Genomic DNA, 18861 nt, shown 5'->3' with positions numbered 1-18861 from the left:
ACAGCAAGCCATCCTGGCCCAGATGCAGCAAAACAGGCCCAAACCATGATACTACCACCACCATGTTTCACAGATGGGATAAGGTTCTTATGCCGGAATGCAGTGTTTTCCTTTCTCCAAACATAACGCTTCTCATTTAAACCAAAAAGTTCTATTTTGGTCTCATCCGTCCACAAAACATTTTTCCAATAGCCTTCTGGCTTGTCCACCTGATCTTTAGCAAACTGCAGATGAGCAGCAATGTTCTTTTTGGAGAGCAGTGGCTTTCTCCTTGCAACCCTGCCATGCACACCATTGTTGTTCAGTGTTCTCCTGATGGTGGACTCATGAACATTAACATTAGCCAATGTGAGAGAGGCCTTCAGTTGAGAGAATTTACCCTGGGGTCCTTTGTGGCCTCGCCAACTATTACACGCCTTGCTCTTGGAGTGATCTTTGTTGGCCGACCACTCCTGGAGAGGGTAACAATGGTCTTGAATTTCCTCCATTTGTACAAAATCTGTCTGACTGTGGATTGGTGGAGTCCAAACTCTTACTGTAAGAGATGGTTTTGTAACCTTTTCCAGCCTGATGAGCATCAACAATGCTTTTTCTGAGGTCCTCAGAAATCTCCTTTGTTCGTGCCATGATACACTTCCACAAACATGTGTTATGAAGATCAGACTTTGATAGATCCCTGTTCTTTAAATAAAACAGGGTGCCCACTCACACCTGATTGTCATCCCATTGATTGAAAACATCTGACTCTAATTTCACCTTTAAATTAACTGCTAATCCTAGAGTTTCACATACTTTTGCCATTCACAGATACAGTGCCTTGCAAAAGTATTCATACCCCTTGAACTTTTTCAAATTTTTCCACCTTACAACCACGAACTTAAAAGTTTTTTATTGAGATTTTATGTGATAGACCAACACAGAGTAGCACATAATTGTGAAGTGAAACGAAAATGATAAATGGTCTTCAACATTTTAAACAAATAAAAATCTGAAAACTGTGATATGTATTAGTATTCAGCCCCCCTGTATCAATACTTTGTACAGCCACCTTTTGCTGCAATTACAGCTGCAAGTCTTTTGTGGTATGTCTCTACCAGCTTTGCACATCTAGACACTGAAATTTTTGCCCATTCTTCTTTGCAAAATAGCTCAAGCTCAGCCAGATTGGATGGAGAGCATCTGTGAACAGCAATTTTCAAGTCTTGCCACAGATGCTCAATGGGATTTAGGTCTGGACTTTGACTGGGCCATTCTAACACATGAATATTCTTTGATCTAAACCATTCCATTGTAGCTCTGGCTGTATGTTTAGGGTCATTGTCTTGCTGGAAGGTGAATCTCCTTCCCAGTCTCAAGCCTTTTGCAGCCTCCAACAGGTTTTCTTCCAGGATTGCCCTGTATTTAGCTCCATCCATCTTCCCATCAACTCTGACCAGCTTCCCTGTCCCTGCTGAAGAAAAGCATCCCCATAGCATGATGCTGCCACCACCATGTTTCACAGTGGGGATGGTGTGTGCAGGGTGATGAGCAGTGTTAGTTTTCTGCCACACATAGTGCTTTGCATTTAGGCCAAAAAGTTCAACTTTGGTCTCATCTGACCAAAGCACCTTCTTCCACATGTTTGCTGTGTCCCCTACATGGCTTCTTATGCCTGTCTTTCAACAATGGCTTTCTTTTTGCCACTCTTCCAAAAAGGCCAGATTTGTGGAGTGTACGACTTCTAGTTGTCCTGTGCACAGATTCTCCCACCTGAGCTGTGGATTTCTGCAGCTCCTCCAGAGTGATCATGGGCCTCTTGGCTGCTTCTCTGACCAGTGCTCTCCTTGCTCACTCTGTCAGTTTAGGTGGACGGCCATGTCTTGGTAGGTTTGCAGTTGTGCCACACTTTTTCCATTTTTGAATAACGGATTGAACAGTGCTTCTTGAGATGCTCAGAGGTTGGGATTTTTTTTATTACCTAACCCTGCTTTAAACTTCTCCAGAACTTTATCCCTGACCTGTCTGGTGAGTTCTTTGGTCTTCATGATGCTGTTTGTTCTTCAGTGTTCTCTAACAAACCACTGAGGCCTTCACAGAACAAGTGTGTTTATGCTGAGAGTAAATTACACACAGTAGGACTCTATTAACTAATTACCGTAGATCAGTGGTTCTCAAACTTTTTTCACCAAGTACCACCTCAGAAAATACTTGGCTCTCCAAGTACCACCATAATGACCAACATTAAAATACAGTAGCGTAGTAGGCCTAAGTATTCATTAAAAACAAGGCGGAGGTTTTATTTAGCAAGTATATTTAATATTGTTGGCCACTGTAACATTACACACAGTACTTTGAACAGTAACACTGTGTTTAAATATAGGAAAATAAAACACTGTCCTTAAATAATGAATCAAATAAATTGGCCAAATCTGCAACATCTGTATTCTCATCAAGCTGACTGGTAAAATATCTACTGTTCTTAATGCGCTCAATCAGTGTCTTTTTAACATCGTCAGCCATGTCGTTTATTCTCCTTGACACGGTGTCATTTGAAAGCAGCACCAAGTTTAACTCTCTGGCAGCTTTCTCTCCACACATGATACGTGTCATCTCTCTGGCTAATGGCAAACACAGCAGTTCCCCGATTGTGTGCGGCTCACCGGCTCTGGTGATCAGGAGGCTGGCACGATATGAAGCTTCCTGTGCTTTGGCTACGGGTGTACCATAGGACAGAATGGTGGACTTGGACTGCTTCAGTTCATCACGTTTTTGTAAAAAAAAATCCATTGGTTTGTCCTTTAGTGCTGTATGTTTGGTTGTAAGATGCTGTTTGAGATGCGATGGTTTCATGGACTCATTGCTCAGAACGTCCCCGCATACAACACACTGCGGCCTGGGCAGCTCCTCTGTCCCGCTCCAAATGAATCCCAGTTTTATGTATTTTTCGTCATACTTCCTCCTTACTGGTTTCTGCCGTTTGCTAGCAGTTCTGGGGTTGTTTTTGCCACTGTCGTTAGCATCCGTGCTCGGCTCACACACGTCCTCTTCAGTTCTCCCTCTCTCCTGATCCATGCTCCCATTCGCGGATTTAAGCCACGACAGTAATTTTGTCCTACTCGTCATAATTAGCAAAGCCACCTCCACCTTTTCCCATCACAGCCTAGTCTACCAATGGCGGATAACCGTCTGTCAGCAGAACCGGCGGGAATGCGTACGTACGCTACGTATGGCTACCCAGAAGCACTTGCAAACTTTTTAAAATTATTAACTTAACTTGTATCTCCTTTCATTTTCTTGTCATCGGTTGATAAGATATTTTCATCCATTCGGATATTATGGATAGTATTTCATGTTTTATTTTATTTTTTTAAATTTTATTTATATTTAATTAAGTGATTCTTTGGCGTACCACTAGAATGGAGCCCGCGTACCACTAGTGGTACGCGTACCACAGTTTGAGAATCACTGCCGTAGATGACTTCTGAAGGCAACTGATTGCACTGGATTGTATTTAGAGGTATCAGAGTACAGGGGGCTGAATACTAATGCACACCACATTTTTCAGATTTTTATTTGTTTAAAATTTTGAAGACCATTTATCATTTTCGTTTCACTTCACAATTATGTGCTACTCTGTGTTGGTCTATCACATAAAATCTCAGTAAAAAACTTTTAAGTTCATGGTTGTAAGGTGGAAAAATGTGAAAAAGTTCAAGAGGTATGAATACTTTTGCAAGGCACTGTATGTAATATTGGATCATTTTCTTCAGTAAATAAATGACCAAGTATACTATTTTTGTCTCATTTGTTTAACTGGGTTCTCTTTATCTACTTTTAGGACTTGTGTGAAAATCTGATGATGTTTTCGGTCATATTTATGCAGAAATATAGAAAATTCTAAAGGGTTCACAAACTTTCAAGCACCACTGTAGAATTCCTACTGAACATATCATTTCCAATATACAGTGGTGCTTGAAAGTTTGTGAACCCTTTAGAATTTTCTATATTTCTGCATAAATATGACCAAAAACATCATCAGATTTTCACACAAGTCCTAAAAGTAGATAAAGAGAACCCAGTTAAACAAATGAGACAAAAATATTATACTTGGTCATTTATTTATTGAGGAAAATGATCCAATATTACATATCTGTGAGTGGCAAAAGTATGTGAACCTTTGCTTTCAGTATCTGGTGTGACCCCCTTGTGCAGCAATAACTGCAACTAAACGTTTGTGGTAACTGTTGATCAGTCCTGCACACTGGCTTGGAGGAATTTTAGCCCGTTCCTCCGTACAGAACAGCTTCAACTCTGGGATGTTGATGGGTTTCCTCACATGAACTGCTCGCTTCAGGTCCTTCCACAACATTTCCATTGGATTAAGGTCAGGACTTTGACTTGGCCATTCCAAAACATTAACTTTATCCCTCTTTAACCATTCTTTGGTAGAACGACTTGTGTGCTTAGGGTTGTTGTCTTGCTGCATGACCCACCTTCTCTTGAGATTCAGTTCATGGACAGATGTCCTGACATTTTCCTTTAGAATTCGCTGGTATAATTCAGAATTCATTGTTCCATCAATGATGGCAAGCCGTCCTGGCCCAGATGCAGTAAAACAGGCCCAAACCATGATACTGCCACCACCATGTTTCACAGATGGGATAAGGTTCTGATGCTGGAATGCAGTGCTTTCCTTTCTCCAAACATAATGCTTCTCATTTAAACCAAAAAGTTCTATTTCGGTCTCATCCGTCCACAAAACATTTTTCCAATAACCTTCTGGCTTGTCCACATGATCTTTTGCAAACTGCAGACAAGCAGCAATGTTCTTTTTAGAGAGCAGTGGCTTTCCCCTTGCAACCCTGCCATGCGCACCATTGTTGTTCAGTGTTCTCCTGATGGTGGACTCATGAGCCTTAACATTAGCCAATGTGAGAGAGGCCTTCAGTTGCTTAGAAGTTACCCTGGGGTCTTTTGTGACCTCACCAAATATTACACGCCTTGCTCTTGGAGTGATCTTTGCTGGTCGACCTCTCCTGGGGAGGGTAACAATGGTCTTGTATTTCCTCCATTTGTACACAATCTGTCTGACTGTAGATTGGTGGAGTCCAAACTCTTTAGAGATGGTTTTGTAACCTTTTCCAGCCTGATGAGCATCAACAACGCTTTTTCTGAGGTCCTCAGAAATCTCCTTTGTTCATGCCATGATACACTTCCACAAACATGTGTTGTGAAGATCAGATTTTGATAGATCCCTGTTCTTTAAATAAAACAGGGTGCCCACTCACACCTGATTGTCATCCCATTGATTGAAAACACCTGACTCTAATTCCACCTTTAAATTTACTGCTAATCCTAGAGGTTCACATACTTTTGCCACTCACAGATATGTAATATTGGATCATTTTCCTCAATAAATAAATGACCAAGTATAATATTTTTGTCTCATTTGTTTAACTGGGTTCTCTTTATCTACTTTTAGGACTTGTGTGAAAATCTGATGATGCTTTAGGTCATATTTATGCAGAAATAGAGAAAATTCTAAAGGGTTCACAAACTTTCAAGCACCACTGTATATAATTTTAATGTGTATGTATAGCTACAAATAATATATTTACTAATAAATTCATAATTTATTATTATGCCTTTTGTTGTTTAATCTATTCATTTCTGAAACATTTTACATTTCTTGAACCATTTTTTTCTTACATTTCCTGAATTAATTATTAATTTTGAAAATATAGATATTTTTAAATTTCTTAAAATAAATATCAATAGTATCATGTGTCATTGGTGTCAGTCATGTCATGTCTGCCACCTACAGGATAAAATCTGAGCATATATTGTTTGTGTACCTTTATATCATTTATTACGATAAAATATCAATTTTGACATAGCATCCTGTAAAATGCTATGTGTTATTGTATTAATGTTTTGAGCATGGTTGTAAATTTCCCTCTCTCAGCTTACACACCATTCCTGAAGATCTATCAGTCTCTGAAACTGGTCTACACCTCAGGAATATAGTGAGTCTCCTGGCTTCATTATGGCAGATCAGTGATGATTATATGTATTGAAGGACTAAACTTTTTTGTGTTTGTTGCAGTGAAACCAACGGCCACAGGAACCGAATGTTGTGCATCAAAATAGAACCGGCTCTACTGTTGAAGGGGGATATTATGGTACAATATGATGGACCATACCCCCATACAGAGTATAACCTCATTATAAGTCATAAAATTAAAAAGCTGTAAGTTCTATCTTCTCATCTCTAGGTGAAGTGTTATCATCGGCGCTCAGGTGTGTGTGAACGAGAGTGTGTGTTTAGAGTGCAGTTTCATACATGTACAGTTCATGGATCACAACTTTGGTTTGGGAAAAAAGAACTGGACCATGCATGCACAGGTGTGTATTTACACACACAGAAGTATAGAAGTTAAAATAACAACAAAAAAACCCACACATGCACACATTGCATTTGTGTGATGTTATTTATGTCATTATTGCTTTAGATAAACGCTATCCAGCCGATGCTACAGTAGAGCTTGTGTTTTCCACAAGTCCAGAGCAAAAGAGAGGTACGGAGTCTGTCATTTCATCACCAATATCATCCATCATTCCTGTCACTGGTTAAACCTTATCTCCTTTAACTGAAGTCTGTGTGTTCAGGAGAGGAGGTTCAGAAGGACCCTGGGGGGAGTCCAGATATCTGCTGCACAGATCCTGTAGTGCGCTGGGACTCGTATGAAAATTTTAATCTTCACCATGAGGACAGTATTGAGGGTAGACACATGCAATATACACTTGCTTTATACACACATTAAACATGTGAAGACAGGATTGGAAGAGTGTGTCTGGGAGCAGGTGGCATTGGTCAGGGTAAATGCAAATGTGGGAGGGAGTGGTCAGAGTATCTGTGTAAGTGGTCTGAACATCTGAGGTAACAGGCATGAGTGGTCAGAGTATCTGAGATAATGGGTGGTAATGGCCAGAATATCTAAAGTAATTGACAAGCAGTGTTGTTTTTGGCAGCCATTTTTGATTTAGTTTTAGTCTTTTGGACGAAATGCTTATTAGTTTTAGTCACATTTTAGTCAATTCCATCCTTGACAGTTTTGGTCTAGTTTTAGTTGACAAAAACTAAAAGGGTTTTAGTCATTCATTTTAGTCGAAAAAATAATTACTTTAAAACATTAAATTAGACCAATACAGAGATAGGAAATTGTAATCGAGGTTGACAGGTTGTGCATAACATACTCTCAAAACAGTGTCTCAGAACAAACTTGTTTCACTTGAACATAAAAAGTATGTCAAATATTTTGGTTTAATAATTGATGACAATCTTTCTTGGAAGCCTCAAATTGATTTTATTTGCAACAAAATAAGCAAGGTTGTCGGCCTTTTGGCCAAGCTTAGACATTTTATTCCACTACATACCCTTATGACATTATATCGCTCTCTGATTCAACCTTATTTAACATATGGTCTTAGTTCTTGGGGACAGGCTTGTAAAACTCATATAAATAAAGTATTAATCCTACAAAAATGAGCTTTAAGATTAATCCATTTTGTTGATAATAGAGAAAGTGCCCTTCCATTGTTTTCCAAAACCAATATTTTACCAGTAAATCTTCTTTTCTATGAATGTATTTCTAAATTAATGTATGACGTTGTTAATCAAAGTGCACCCTCAAACATTTGTAAATTATTTTCTTCTATTTCTAGTATCCATTCTTATAACACTAGGTCATCTTACTCCAAGAACTTATATACTCAGTATTCTCATACAAATCTACAAAAGAACTCATTTTCCCGTGTTGGTGTTAGGGTATGGAACCAGATTCTAACTTCTATAAGATCTTCATCTAAATTGTCGTTCAAGAAAAAAGTCAGACACCACCTTTTTTCTGATTTAAGTAGATATGGATATGATGTTGACATCTCCAAACTCTTTCTTTCTACACAACTTGATTTCTATATATATATTTATTTATTTATCTTAATTTTAACTTTAAATATTATTTAATACCATGCATGAATTATTATTATCAGTATGACAAGTATACCTCTCTCTATATATTTTTTCAATGTTATTGAATGATATATTACTGTGCCTTTATATCGAATAACAAGTATTGTCTCCTCTTTTTCTTTTTGTTACCAAATAGTTGTTAATTTGTCAAGTATGTTTTATTATCTTTTTCATACATATTTAAGTATTATTCATATAATTTTTTTTCTTTGTAAACATGAGTCTGCCTTGATTAGCAGTGTGCTATTTGCAGACTCGTGTAGTCTATTATATGTTTATATGTAAGTGAAACAAAAGATTGATTGATTGATTGATTGATTGATTGATTGATTGATTGATTGATTGATTGATTGATTGATTGATTGATTGATTGATTGATTGAAGTGTGCATGCTCTCTACATAAACACTGTCTAGTGCAAACATCCCAAGTCTCCCGGACGTTCCGGGAGTCTCCCGCATATTGATAGTGGCTCCCTGATGCCCGCAAATTGGAGAATATCTCCCGGAATCTAGAGCAAGCGAGCAAGAGCGTGCACACGAAACATTAATGTCTGCATCGCGCATATGACGGAGTGCGCGAGGGAGAGCGAGAGAGACTGTTCATGTAGCGCATGCTAGACAAAGAGCATCCTGATCGGTTTACAGACATCCAAACTCATTTCAGGAAGGTGTCGTGACCCCCCGCTGATGGGAAAAAAGTCATGCGTCACGACACCTCCCTGAAATGAGTTTCTGCAGGTTGGGATGTCTGCTAGTGTGTATACTCCATTGTTCACAGACTCGTGTTTCTGCCTCTGTTTAACATGTCGCAATACGCTGATAGAGCACAAACATGTCATGATGAACACACAACTAGAAGATGACCACACTGTCCGTTAATGTAAATATGATGGCTAAACGTGCTGCTAACATTAGAGTAGCCAGGTGTGCTGCTGCTCATTTAGACATATTAAGGCACAGCAACAGGTCTGAAAAGCTACATTTCCCCCCGTATGTTTCACAGTAACTCAAATATGGGTCATTATTATTCATCTCATTATCTCTAGCCACTTTATCCTGTTCTACAGGGTCGCAGGCAAGCTGGAGCCTATCCCAGCTGACTATGGGCGAAAGGCGGGGTACACCCTGGACAAGTCGCCAGGTCATCACAGGGCTGACACATAGACACAGACAACCATTCACACTCACATTCACACCTACGCTCAATTTAGAGTCACCAGTTAACCTAACCTGCATGTCTTTGGACTGTGGGGGAAACCGGAGCACCCGGAGGAAACCCATGCGGACATGCAAACTCCGCACAGAAAGGCCCTCGCCAGCCAAGGGGCTCGAACCCGGACCTTCTTGCTGTGAGGCGACAGCGCTAACCACTACACCACCGTGCCGCCTGTAAATATGGGTCAATATATGACAAAGCATTCAGTTGCTGTCCCACCAATGATCCCTGCAGGACAAGTTTTATTCATGACATGTTAATTGAATTTAAGTTAGCTTAACCAAGCCAACTTTAGCATGAAGCTAGCAGTCCCATTCATTTTCTCTAGGTCACGGTGTTTTGGAAAACTTCATAGGAAATTCATCACAGACTGATTGTTGAGTGACATTAACCAAAGCTAGCAAACGTATGCATAATCTGTTAACAGGACTTCTTGTAATGTTAACTTACCGTCGCAGAAATAGCAGCATGGTGAGCCTTTAGATGTCTCGAGGTTGGTCGTATTCTTGCCACATAGTTTATAGCCACAGCATGTACCTCTGTCTCCCACTACAAGGCATTCCGTTTTATTTTCTGCTGGATTATGTGTAAAGTATGTCCATAAATCATCGCGTCTTTTCCGCCCACCAAGCTCTTGTGCTGGCGTTGCCGCCACCATGGTCCATGAACTGTGTGTGACTGTGCCTGGTGGACGTGGCCAAAGAAGGACCGGATCCAGTGCATTGCTGATATTTTCAGCATTTGGCAGACAGGTTGCACGCGTTGTTGGAGGAAACACCATGCATTCTGATAGTCCTATAGCCAACCCACTAACATTTTCGTCTCGTCTCATCTCGTCTCGTCTCATCAATGAAAACAACAGATACGTCTTATACTTTCATGATCAAAGAGTTATGTTTAGCTCGTCACTGTCTCGTTGTAGTCATGAAAAAAGGTGCATTAACGAAATCATTTTGTCATCGTTAACGAAAACAACACTGTTGACAAGAGTGGTCAAAGTACCTTAATTATTCAGAAGTGGTCAGGGTATCTGAGGCAATGGACAGGTGTAGTCAGGGTATCTGAGGCAATGAACAGGTGTAGTCAGGGTATCTGAGGCAATGGACAGGACTGATCAGGGTATCTGAGGCAATGGACAGAAGTAGTCAGGGTATCTGAAGTAAGGGATGAGAGTGGTCAGAGTATCTGAAGTAATGGATAGGAGTAGTCAGGGTATCTGAGGTAATAGACAGGAGTGGTCAGGATATCTGAGGCAATGGACAGGAGTGGTCAGGGTACCTGAGGCAATGGACAGGAGTGGTATTTGAAGTAATGGATGAGAGTAGTCAGAGTATCTGTGGTAATGTACAGGAGTGGTCAGAGTATCTGAGGTAATGGTCTGGAGTGGTCAGGGTATCCAATGCAATGGATAGGAGTGGTCAGAGTATCTGAGGTAATGGATGGGAGTGGTCAGTGTCTGATGCAATGGATAGGAGTGGTCAGAGTATCTGAGATAATGGATGGGAGTGATAAGGGTATATGAGGTAATGGATGGGAGTGGTCAGTGTCCGATGCAGTGGATAGGAGTGGTCAGAGTATCTGAGATAATGGACAAGAAGTGGTAAATGTATCTGAGGTAATGGATGAGAGTGGTCAGAGTACCTGAGGCAATGGACAGGATTGCTCAGTGTATATGAAGTAATGAATGGAGTGGTCAGGATATCTAATGTAATAGGCAGACTTGCTCAGACTATGTGAGATAATGTATGGGAGTGGTCAGAGTATTTGTGGGGGGGGAGGCAGGAGTGTTTGTGGGAGTGGTCTAAGTAGTTATGAAAACTAGCAGAAATAGTCACAGATCTGTAGGAATAGGAAGGAAGTGTTAGAGTATCTGGGAATGGTGGGCATGGCCAAGGTACTTGCAAAAGCAGGCATGAGTGAGTGCAGTATATGTAGGAGTGGTTTGGCTATGTGTGTAAATGATTGGGACTGCCCTGAGTGTTTGTGAAAGTGTATGGGACTGGTGTGAGTCTCTGAACATGAATGGGAGTAGTCTGTAGTGTCTGCAGAAGTGAGTATGTCCAATGCACATCTCTAATCCATGATCTGTCCTCTTACAGCAGACTAGAATTCACACATCACACCAATCATGCTGCCTAGGTAAATATAACTCCATTCTACATGAACATCAATTAAATTATCTAACTGTGTTTCTGTTTGTTGTGTAGATATCTGTCACACTCGTGGCCCACTCGATGGCAGTTTATATGCCCAAGTGAAGAAGCGCCGTGTACCTGGCTCCACTTCCAACAACCCTTCAGTCATCAACTCTTCCATTCCCAGTCAGTTACCCTGTCTTAGCTCTGGCTCAGGTCACCGTTCCACTCACTTTGATCTTGAGGGACCATCACTTTCTTTATCTCATTATTCTCACCAAAAGGAGGACAAAGAGAGGGATGGGGAAAGAGATAAACCAAATGTGAGACAAAAGGATCGAGAGACAGCTATACTAGATGATGGAGATTGCCCTCATCCCCGGGTGGAGCGGTCTTGCTGTGGTCGACCCTATTCCCATCCTCATTCCTATTTGGGCACTGATTTGTCCAAAACACCCCCTCAAATACTCCATCCCAAACATTACACACTGCCTTGTACTCGTACTTCCACTCTGCCTGTCTGTGAGACATATGGGTCTCAGCCTGTTTTTCAGTGGGAGAGAGGGCATTGTCAGCATCACATCTGTACTCGTTCCTGTTACCCTTACCCCTCAGCAGAAGCACACACCCATACCCATACTCGTTCTTCCCATGCACACACACTTCCTGTTCAAACTCGATTATTCTGTTCAGGGGACGCATGCCCTCTGTTCCATTACTCTGCTCTAGCCCACAACCACACCCACATTCCACCACCTCATTCTTCCCACCAATCCCTGCCTTCCAGTCCTTACCGTGAATTACGCTTCAGCTCGACTTCACCTACTTCCTGTTCCTGCAGGGACTGCTTGCAACTGCGGGAGGATCTGTCCCACAGAGATCTGTCTCTCAGGGTGAACCAACTTGAAAGCCTCCCTTGGCACAGAGAGCCAGGGTTTGGATATCGACGGGAGGGGGCTGTGCACTGGGCAAGAGATGGAGATATGGAATCTCAGGGCTCAGACTACTGGCAGCACAGAGCTGTTATGCCACCCATAATGTCATCCTATGGATATGGACATAGACATTGCCATTCCATCTCTAAACAAGACCATCCAGTCTATGGAGCAGATTCCCAACCAGATCCTTCATCAAGTCCATTTCCAAGCCCCCACAGCAGTGGATACCACAGCCCTCATCTACCCTGGCCCTGCTCCCCACCACATGTTAGAGACAGTCCTGGCTATGCTTCTATGGCTCAGTCTCCTAACTCATCTCCACTAGCTCACACCCCTTCCTCAAAAAGAACCAGTCTTACCCAACAACACATTCAGAGCCCCATGTCTGGAAAAGAGCACAATATCCATTTCAACCACACAGGTATAACCTATTGCGTTATTAAACAAACAATACTAAACAGAATATTGCAGCCAGCAGATATAATATTTGACCTAATTTTCTCCCTATTTAGTCATTTTGCAAATTCCTATACATTAGCTAGTCCTCACCTATCACACAATAGCTACCCCCAAGGGAAGATGAGAGCTAAGATGTGAAGTCAGCTACTGAAACTTTTTTCAATTTCTTGCTCATGCTATGTCACAGGACAGATGATCACACTCAGAGGAAAGAGCTTATTGCCCTCTTCTACCCATGACTGGTTAGTGTCACTTTTATTGACAGGGGACAAAGTAATGCCTTTCCTCCCATCCAGAGACTCCAACCAGTTTTGCTCCTGGCAATGGATGACTGTCCATTCATCAGCATTTAAACCCATGGGGCAACTTTTCTGTTGCACCATTTGGAAGCCAAGCCCATGCCATTCTGATGTTCTACATGAAACAAAGGCTTCACCAAAAGTTTAGACAGTTGTGTCAATCACCAAAGTAACACAACTGTCTAAACTCTTAAGTCCTCATGGATCTGATGGGGGAGAGCTATATAATGGGTGGCCATAGCTTGAGGATCACTGATTTATGATTTACCATTGGTAGCATAGTTTTGGTCCATTTTTCCACCCTTGCTCAAGTTTCAGTTTAGGCCACAGGTTCTCAAACCTGATCTAGGAGAACCCCATATCCTGCAACTTTTATTGTCTTAGCATTTAAAAACACTAATGTTTTATTAGATTTTTATTATTGGCTTTAGTCTTGGTATGATTTCAAGTTTGGAGTGAAATGGCCAAGACTTGAAATTAAATTTGGAGGGATACACACAAAGTGGTTGCCAAAATAAGAGAGTTACTGACCATTGCAAGATTTAAAGCCATGAACCTGACCTATATAATACTATTTATTGTAAAATAAAACCATATGTTTCAAATATACTGTATAAACACAAGATTTCTTTGTTTTGCAGAAGGCTCAGATGAACATTCAAAAGTGAACAATCCCAATAATATTTCTGCAAAAGAAGATTGTAACAATGCTCCTTCTCTTCAAGTCCAAAAAAGGTCCATAAAGTGTTAATGTTTTCTTTCATATTCCTTTGTTTGTCTCCATTTGTGCCATGGCGGCATGGTGGTGTAGTGGTTAGCATGGTTCGAACCCAGTGGCCGGCGAGGGCCTTTCTGTGTGGAGTTTGCATGTTCTCCCCGTGTCTGCATGGGTTTCCTCCGGGTGCTCCGGTTTCCCCCACAGTCCAAAGACATGCAGTTAGGTTGACGTGGGGCGGCCTTGGGCTGAGGTGCCCTTGAGCAAGGTACCGAACCCCTGACTGCTCCCCGGGTGCTCTGGTGTGGCTGCCCACTGCTCTGAGTGTGTGCATGTGTTCACTACTTCAGATGGGTTAAATGCAGAGGATGAATTTCACTGTGCTTGAAGTGTGCATGTGACAAATAAAGGTGTAAAACCTTGAGCGGGTGGGTGGAGCACAGAAGTATGGCAGGCCAGAACTGAGTTTCCAAAACTCTATTTTTACACTTTTCAGTGCTATCACAATCTCCCAGCCTCCTATCACAGACATGCACACACACATCAGTCACCTGGTTGGGGAGAGAGCTCCCTTCCTCTGCTCTCTCTCTCTCCTTATATAGGGCGCGGTCACTGGGGAAGACACACAAACACAGGTTAACTGACATCAAGTGCAGTGACTCTGCCACTTACCTTCCCTGACTCCGCCCTCCGGTCACAGACCGATGCTTGGCCATGCCCCCGCTGCCACAAAAGGGTTCTTAGTTAATAAAGGGTTCTTAGAATTTTAGGAATGGTGTTCAAATATTTATGTTTATTTTAGTGTTTACCATATTTCTTCTGATTTTACAGTGTAGGATCACCAGCAGAGCCAGAAGGGCAGGCCAGTAATGATATTGCACATAAGGATTCTCCTCCTAACAGTGGGTCCTCAACTGAGCTTACCAAAGAGCCTCAGCAGTCTGAGGCAAAAAATACAGATGTCACAGAGTCTATATCCACCACAGTCCTTATGAGTGAGCTCAGCCAATCCTCTGAACCACCAGTTATAGTTTTGGGAGCAGAGTCTCTTGTGTCTGTTGCTCACATACAAGGGAATACCTCATTGCCTACTGAGATGGAAAAGAACCCTACTTGCCCATCAGAAAGAAGCTCCTCATGTGAACTTCTTTCACTGGGTTCCAGCTCTGAAGGACAAAGCCTGACCCCTCTGACTGACAAGGTTTCTTCCAAAGAGGATGGAAGTAATAGTGATTTGAGAGCTCCCTCTCCAGTGTCTGATGGATACATCACACCCTTATTCCCTTTAGCATCACCCAACTATCCTCTCTTGACTGTGCCTCATCTTCCATACACTGGCTACACTGCAATTACCATTCCTTCTTACCATCCTCAACCCCCTCTCCCTGAAAAACAGCGAGTTAGTCCTCGCCAGGGTTCTCCCACAAGTGCATCCTCAGTCAGATCATCCATAGCATCTTCCACCTCTTCAATCCAGGCTCAAATCATGTCCTTACCTACTGTAGACACCAGACAAAAAGTAAATCCAGAGGCAGAAAATCAGGTCAGTGCTAAGTTTGTGCAGGATACCTCCAAATTCTGGTACAAACCTGGAATCTCCAGAGATCAAGGTAAGACAGAACAAACTTTTCTATATTATACCAAAGCATCTTGTCAGAAGTGGTCGTCATTGAAATACTTTGTTTTTGCCCTCCAGCAATTGCAGTTTTGAAGGATAAGGAGCCTGGATATTTTCTAATAAGGGACAGCAGCTCATTCCAGGGTGCATATGGACTAGCTCTTAAAGTGGCCACACCCCCTGCTCATGTCAGCAACCATGGCCACACCTCTCACTCACAGGAGCAGCTGGTTAGACACTTTCTGATTGAGAGTGGAGCAAAAGGAGTGAAAATTAAAGGCTGTCAGAATGAAATGTACTTTGGTGAGAAAAAACATGTTGATCCTGCTGGCCTGGGGCCAGTTGCACCTACTGTACATGCTTGACACCTTGTTATAAGTGAAGCCTTTCATAATTTATGGGTTGTAAATTTAAGACAGGGAATATCAATTTGTCAGAAACTGAACTTTCACCTAGTAAAATTTAAGTAGTATGAGAAAAGATATAATAGCTAACCCTTTGCCTTCTTTTGGACACAACAGGGTATGCTGTCAGAGTAAAATACTGAGTGACGGGGTGGTGTGATGAAGAAGAAGAGTTATTGTTACCATCCCAAAGTTAATTATTTTCCTATAACAGAATGTTCTGAAATGTTTTACTCCTTATAGACAGCAATTCCCCCCCCCCCATGCTTACAATTTTTTATTTGAAAAGTCATACATTTTATCTTTTTATAGTTACATTTTATTTATTGGAACCTTCATAAAACAAATTTGTTCCTGTTATCACTTATGTTATAACACCTATATACAGTTTAAACCAACCTCTCGTTTTTTGTTATTTCTCAAAGGTAATAAGACAAACATGTTAATAAGCTAAAAAGTTGAGAATGAGAATAATACAGCAAGCTCAACATTCTGAAGACTTTTTCCATGTCTGAATGGGAAGCAATGACCTAATGGTTAGAGAAGTAACTTTGGGACCAAAAGGTCACTGGTTTGATTCTCTCAACCAGTCTTTGAGCAAGGCACTTAACCCCCTACTGCTCCCCAGGCTGCTCTGGGTACGTTGTACGTTGCTCTGGATAACAGCGTCTGCTAAATGCCTGTAATGTAATGTGTGAAACCGTGGACACCTTTATCCAGATCACTTACATTTATCTCATTTATATAACTAAGCAGTTCAGTGTTAATGGACTTGCTCAAGGGCCCCGTCATGGCAGTTTGGCAGTATTGGGATTTGAATTCATAACCTGCCAAGCAATAGAACAGACTAATGGTTGTGAAAGCACACTATAACTGCTTTAGTTAAGAAGTGTTGGTGCAGCTGACTGCTGTTTCTGATCTGTATCCTCTTTACGTCTGCAGGCTCTCTGTCTGCCCTGGTATACCAGCACTCCATCACACCTGTCTCTCTGCCCTGCAAACTACACATCCCTGACAAAGGTATCTCACTTACACATATATTTACACTTATCTCACAACCAGACCCAGAGGAAAATTTTGCTGTTCACAACAGTCTTGTATTTATCTGATTAGAAATAAATCATCTTCTAATTTTGAGATTACTGGATTCTGACCTGTTTCTCTTAACCCCCTCTCCCTCCCCTTAGGATAAATAAGGAGCAAAAGAATAAATCAATCTAAGACAAATTATCTTGTCCAGTTTCAGAATAACAGTTTCAAAAACAGTTTCAAAAAAGCAGGAGTTCTTTTGCTGTGCTCATATGCTTCTCAGAGTTTTCTGCTTAACAACCTTATGGACCTTGCATGATTCAAATCTCAAAATTGTCTAACTTTATCAAGTACTGAAAACGAGGCACATAAAAAGTAATGGAGGTGGGGTGATGCAGTGATTAGCACTATCGCCTCACAGCAAGAAGGTTCCAGCTTTGAATCTCATGGCTGACGGGGGCCTTTCTGTGTAGAGTCTGCATGTTCTCCCCATGTCTGTGTGGGTTTCCTCCTAAAGACATCCCCTTTTTAGGTAAAATACCCAGCCATTGGGTTAGCACAAGCCAGTGCATATTTAATGCTAGTCCTAAGTCTGGATAGACTGGGGAGGGTTGCGTCTGGAAGGGTATCTGGTGTAAAATCAAATGTGCCAAATCAAATATGTGGATCATGATGATCCGCTGTGGCGACCCTTAACGGGAGCAGCTGAAAGAAGAAGAAGACTGAAAATTAGGTAGTTGTGGCTCAACGGTGAAGGCTCTGAAACAGGCGTGTGGGAACACATTTTAGGTCAGGGGTGCTGCATATTAAGTAGCCTAGTTAATGGGGGTCATGGGTTTATATGCTGTTATAATGCACTTTAAGATTGATACCTTGACATCGCTGCAGCGCGGTACCCCACGTTCCATAATCTACATGTAACGCATGTAAGCAGAACCAACCTGTGATTTTGGGCCAAAATTCCTCACTGTATGGCTATCTCCATAGGAACGAGTTTTTACCTTTGACCTTACAATGCCTACATAAAAATTAATTTTAAATACACATCAGTCATTTTTATGCATTATTATGTTTATATTCTGATATGAATTTCATTGTGTGATATTTTAAAATTGCTCAGATGGCGAAATTAGTAATGATTTAAAACGTTTCATCCCTGCTCAGGAGGGGTGCGCAGCACCCTCAGTACTCCAGTAGAGGGCGCTGCAGCGCCCTCAGCACCCCACTTCCCGTGCCCTTGCTCTGAAAGTCATTTTCTCTCAATGAAAAACATAACCTCCTCAAAGCTTATAACAAACTGCCAAAAATTAGCTGACGAAATGCAGCATCCACATTTGTGTTCCTCAGGCTTGTGTAGACCATTCAAACAACAAGAAACAGCTGAAGCTGCTAGTGATGGAGACAGAAAACGTGTGAATAAATAGTTGCATTTTTTTATCACTAACCAGTGACAGGTAGACATTTTTTACTTTACATTAGGTAGCCCATTAGGTAGCAACCCTTACCATAGTCTGCTAACTAGCAAGTATGCTGGATTGGCTAATGCTGAGGTTAACAGATAGATTAGCTAGCTAGTTACAGTTAAGCATAACTGTAGTAATCCCTGATGTGGGTGGAGCACAGAAGCACAGCAGGCGAGAGTTGGGGTTCACACAGACACTTTATTTTACTTATTTTCATTAGCTTTCAGCTTCTCTCACTCACACAGTCACACACGCAACACACACATGTTCTGGTCAGGGGCGACTCTTCTCTGCTCTCCCCCTCCTTTTATACTCCATCCCTGCAACACACACACACACACACACACACACACACACACACACACACACACACATTAATTGACACCAGGTGTAATGACTTAGCCACTTACCTTCCCCGACCTCGCCCTCCATTCACAGACTGCTGTTTGGCCACGCCCCTGCTGCCACATACCCCCACTGCCCGACTCAGGCCAGGGAGCCATCCGGCCTGAAGCCGACTCCCCCCCCCCCCCCCCCCCCGACGGGATAGGAAGTCCGCCACCACCATCTGTG

The 18861-nt window shown here is 41.8% G+C and overlaps 1 protein-coding gene across 4 annotated transcripts in view; it reads left to right on the top strand.

Moving 5' to 3' along the window:
• The window catches only part of tns2b (tensin 2b), a 56469-nt gene that overhangs the window by 25867 nt on the left and 11741 nt on the right, over window positions 1–18861 (top strand). For 3 of the 4 annotated variants that reach the window (XM_060920203.1, XM_060920202.1, XM_060920205.1), the window contains 10 exons: window positions 5945–6005; window positions 6086–6161; window positions 6255–6384; window positions 6492–6557; window positions 6649–6762; window positions 11436–12722; window positions 13701–13794; window positions 14606–15384; window positions 15471–15695; window positions 16739–16816. In XM_060920203.1, the coding sequence (XP_060776186.1) occupies window positions 5945–6005; window positions 6086–6161; window positions 6255–6384; window positions 6492–6557; window positions 6649–6762; window positions 11436–12722; window positions 13701–13794; window positions 14606–15384; window positions 15471–15695; window positions 16739–16816 (2910 nt within the window). Of the gene's footprint in view, window positions 1–5944; window positions 6006–6085; window positions 6162–6254; window positions 6385–6491; window positions 6558–6648; window positions 6763–11435; window positions 12723–13700; window positions 13795–14605; window positions 15385–15470; window positions 15696–15913; window positions 15990–16738; window positions 16817–18861 lie in introns of those variants that run through there. The other variant, XM_060920204.1, reaches the window with a different exon arrangement.

Source organism: Neoarius graeffei, chromosome 4 (genome assembly GCF_027579695.1).
Source record: "Neoarius graeffei isolate fNeoGra1 chromosome 4, fNeoGra1.pri, whole genome shotgun sequence".
NCBI lineage: Eukaryota > Metazoa > Chordata > Actinopteri > Siluriformes > Ariidae > Neoarius > Neoarius graeffei.
Note: the sequence above shows the minus strand (reverse complement) of the source record. Positions and strands in the feature narration are given on the sequence as shown.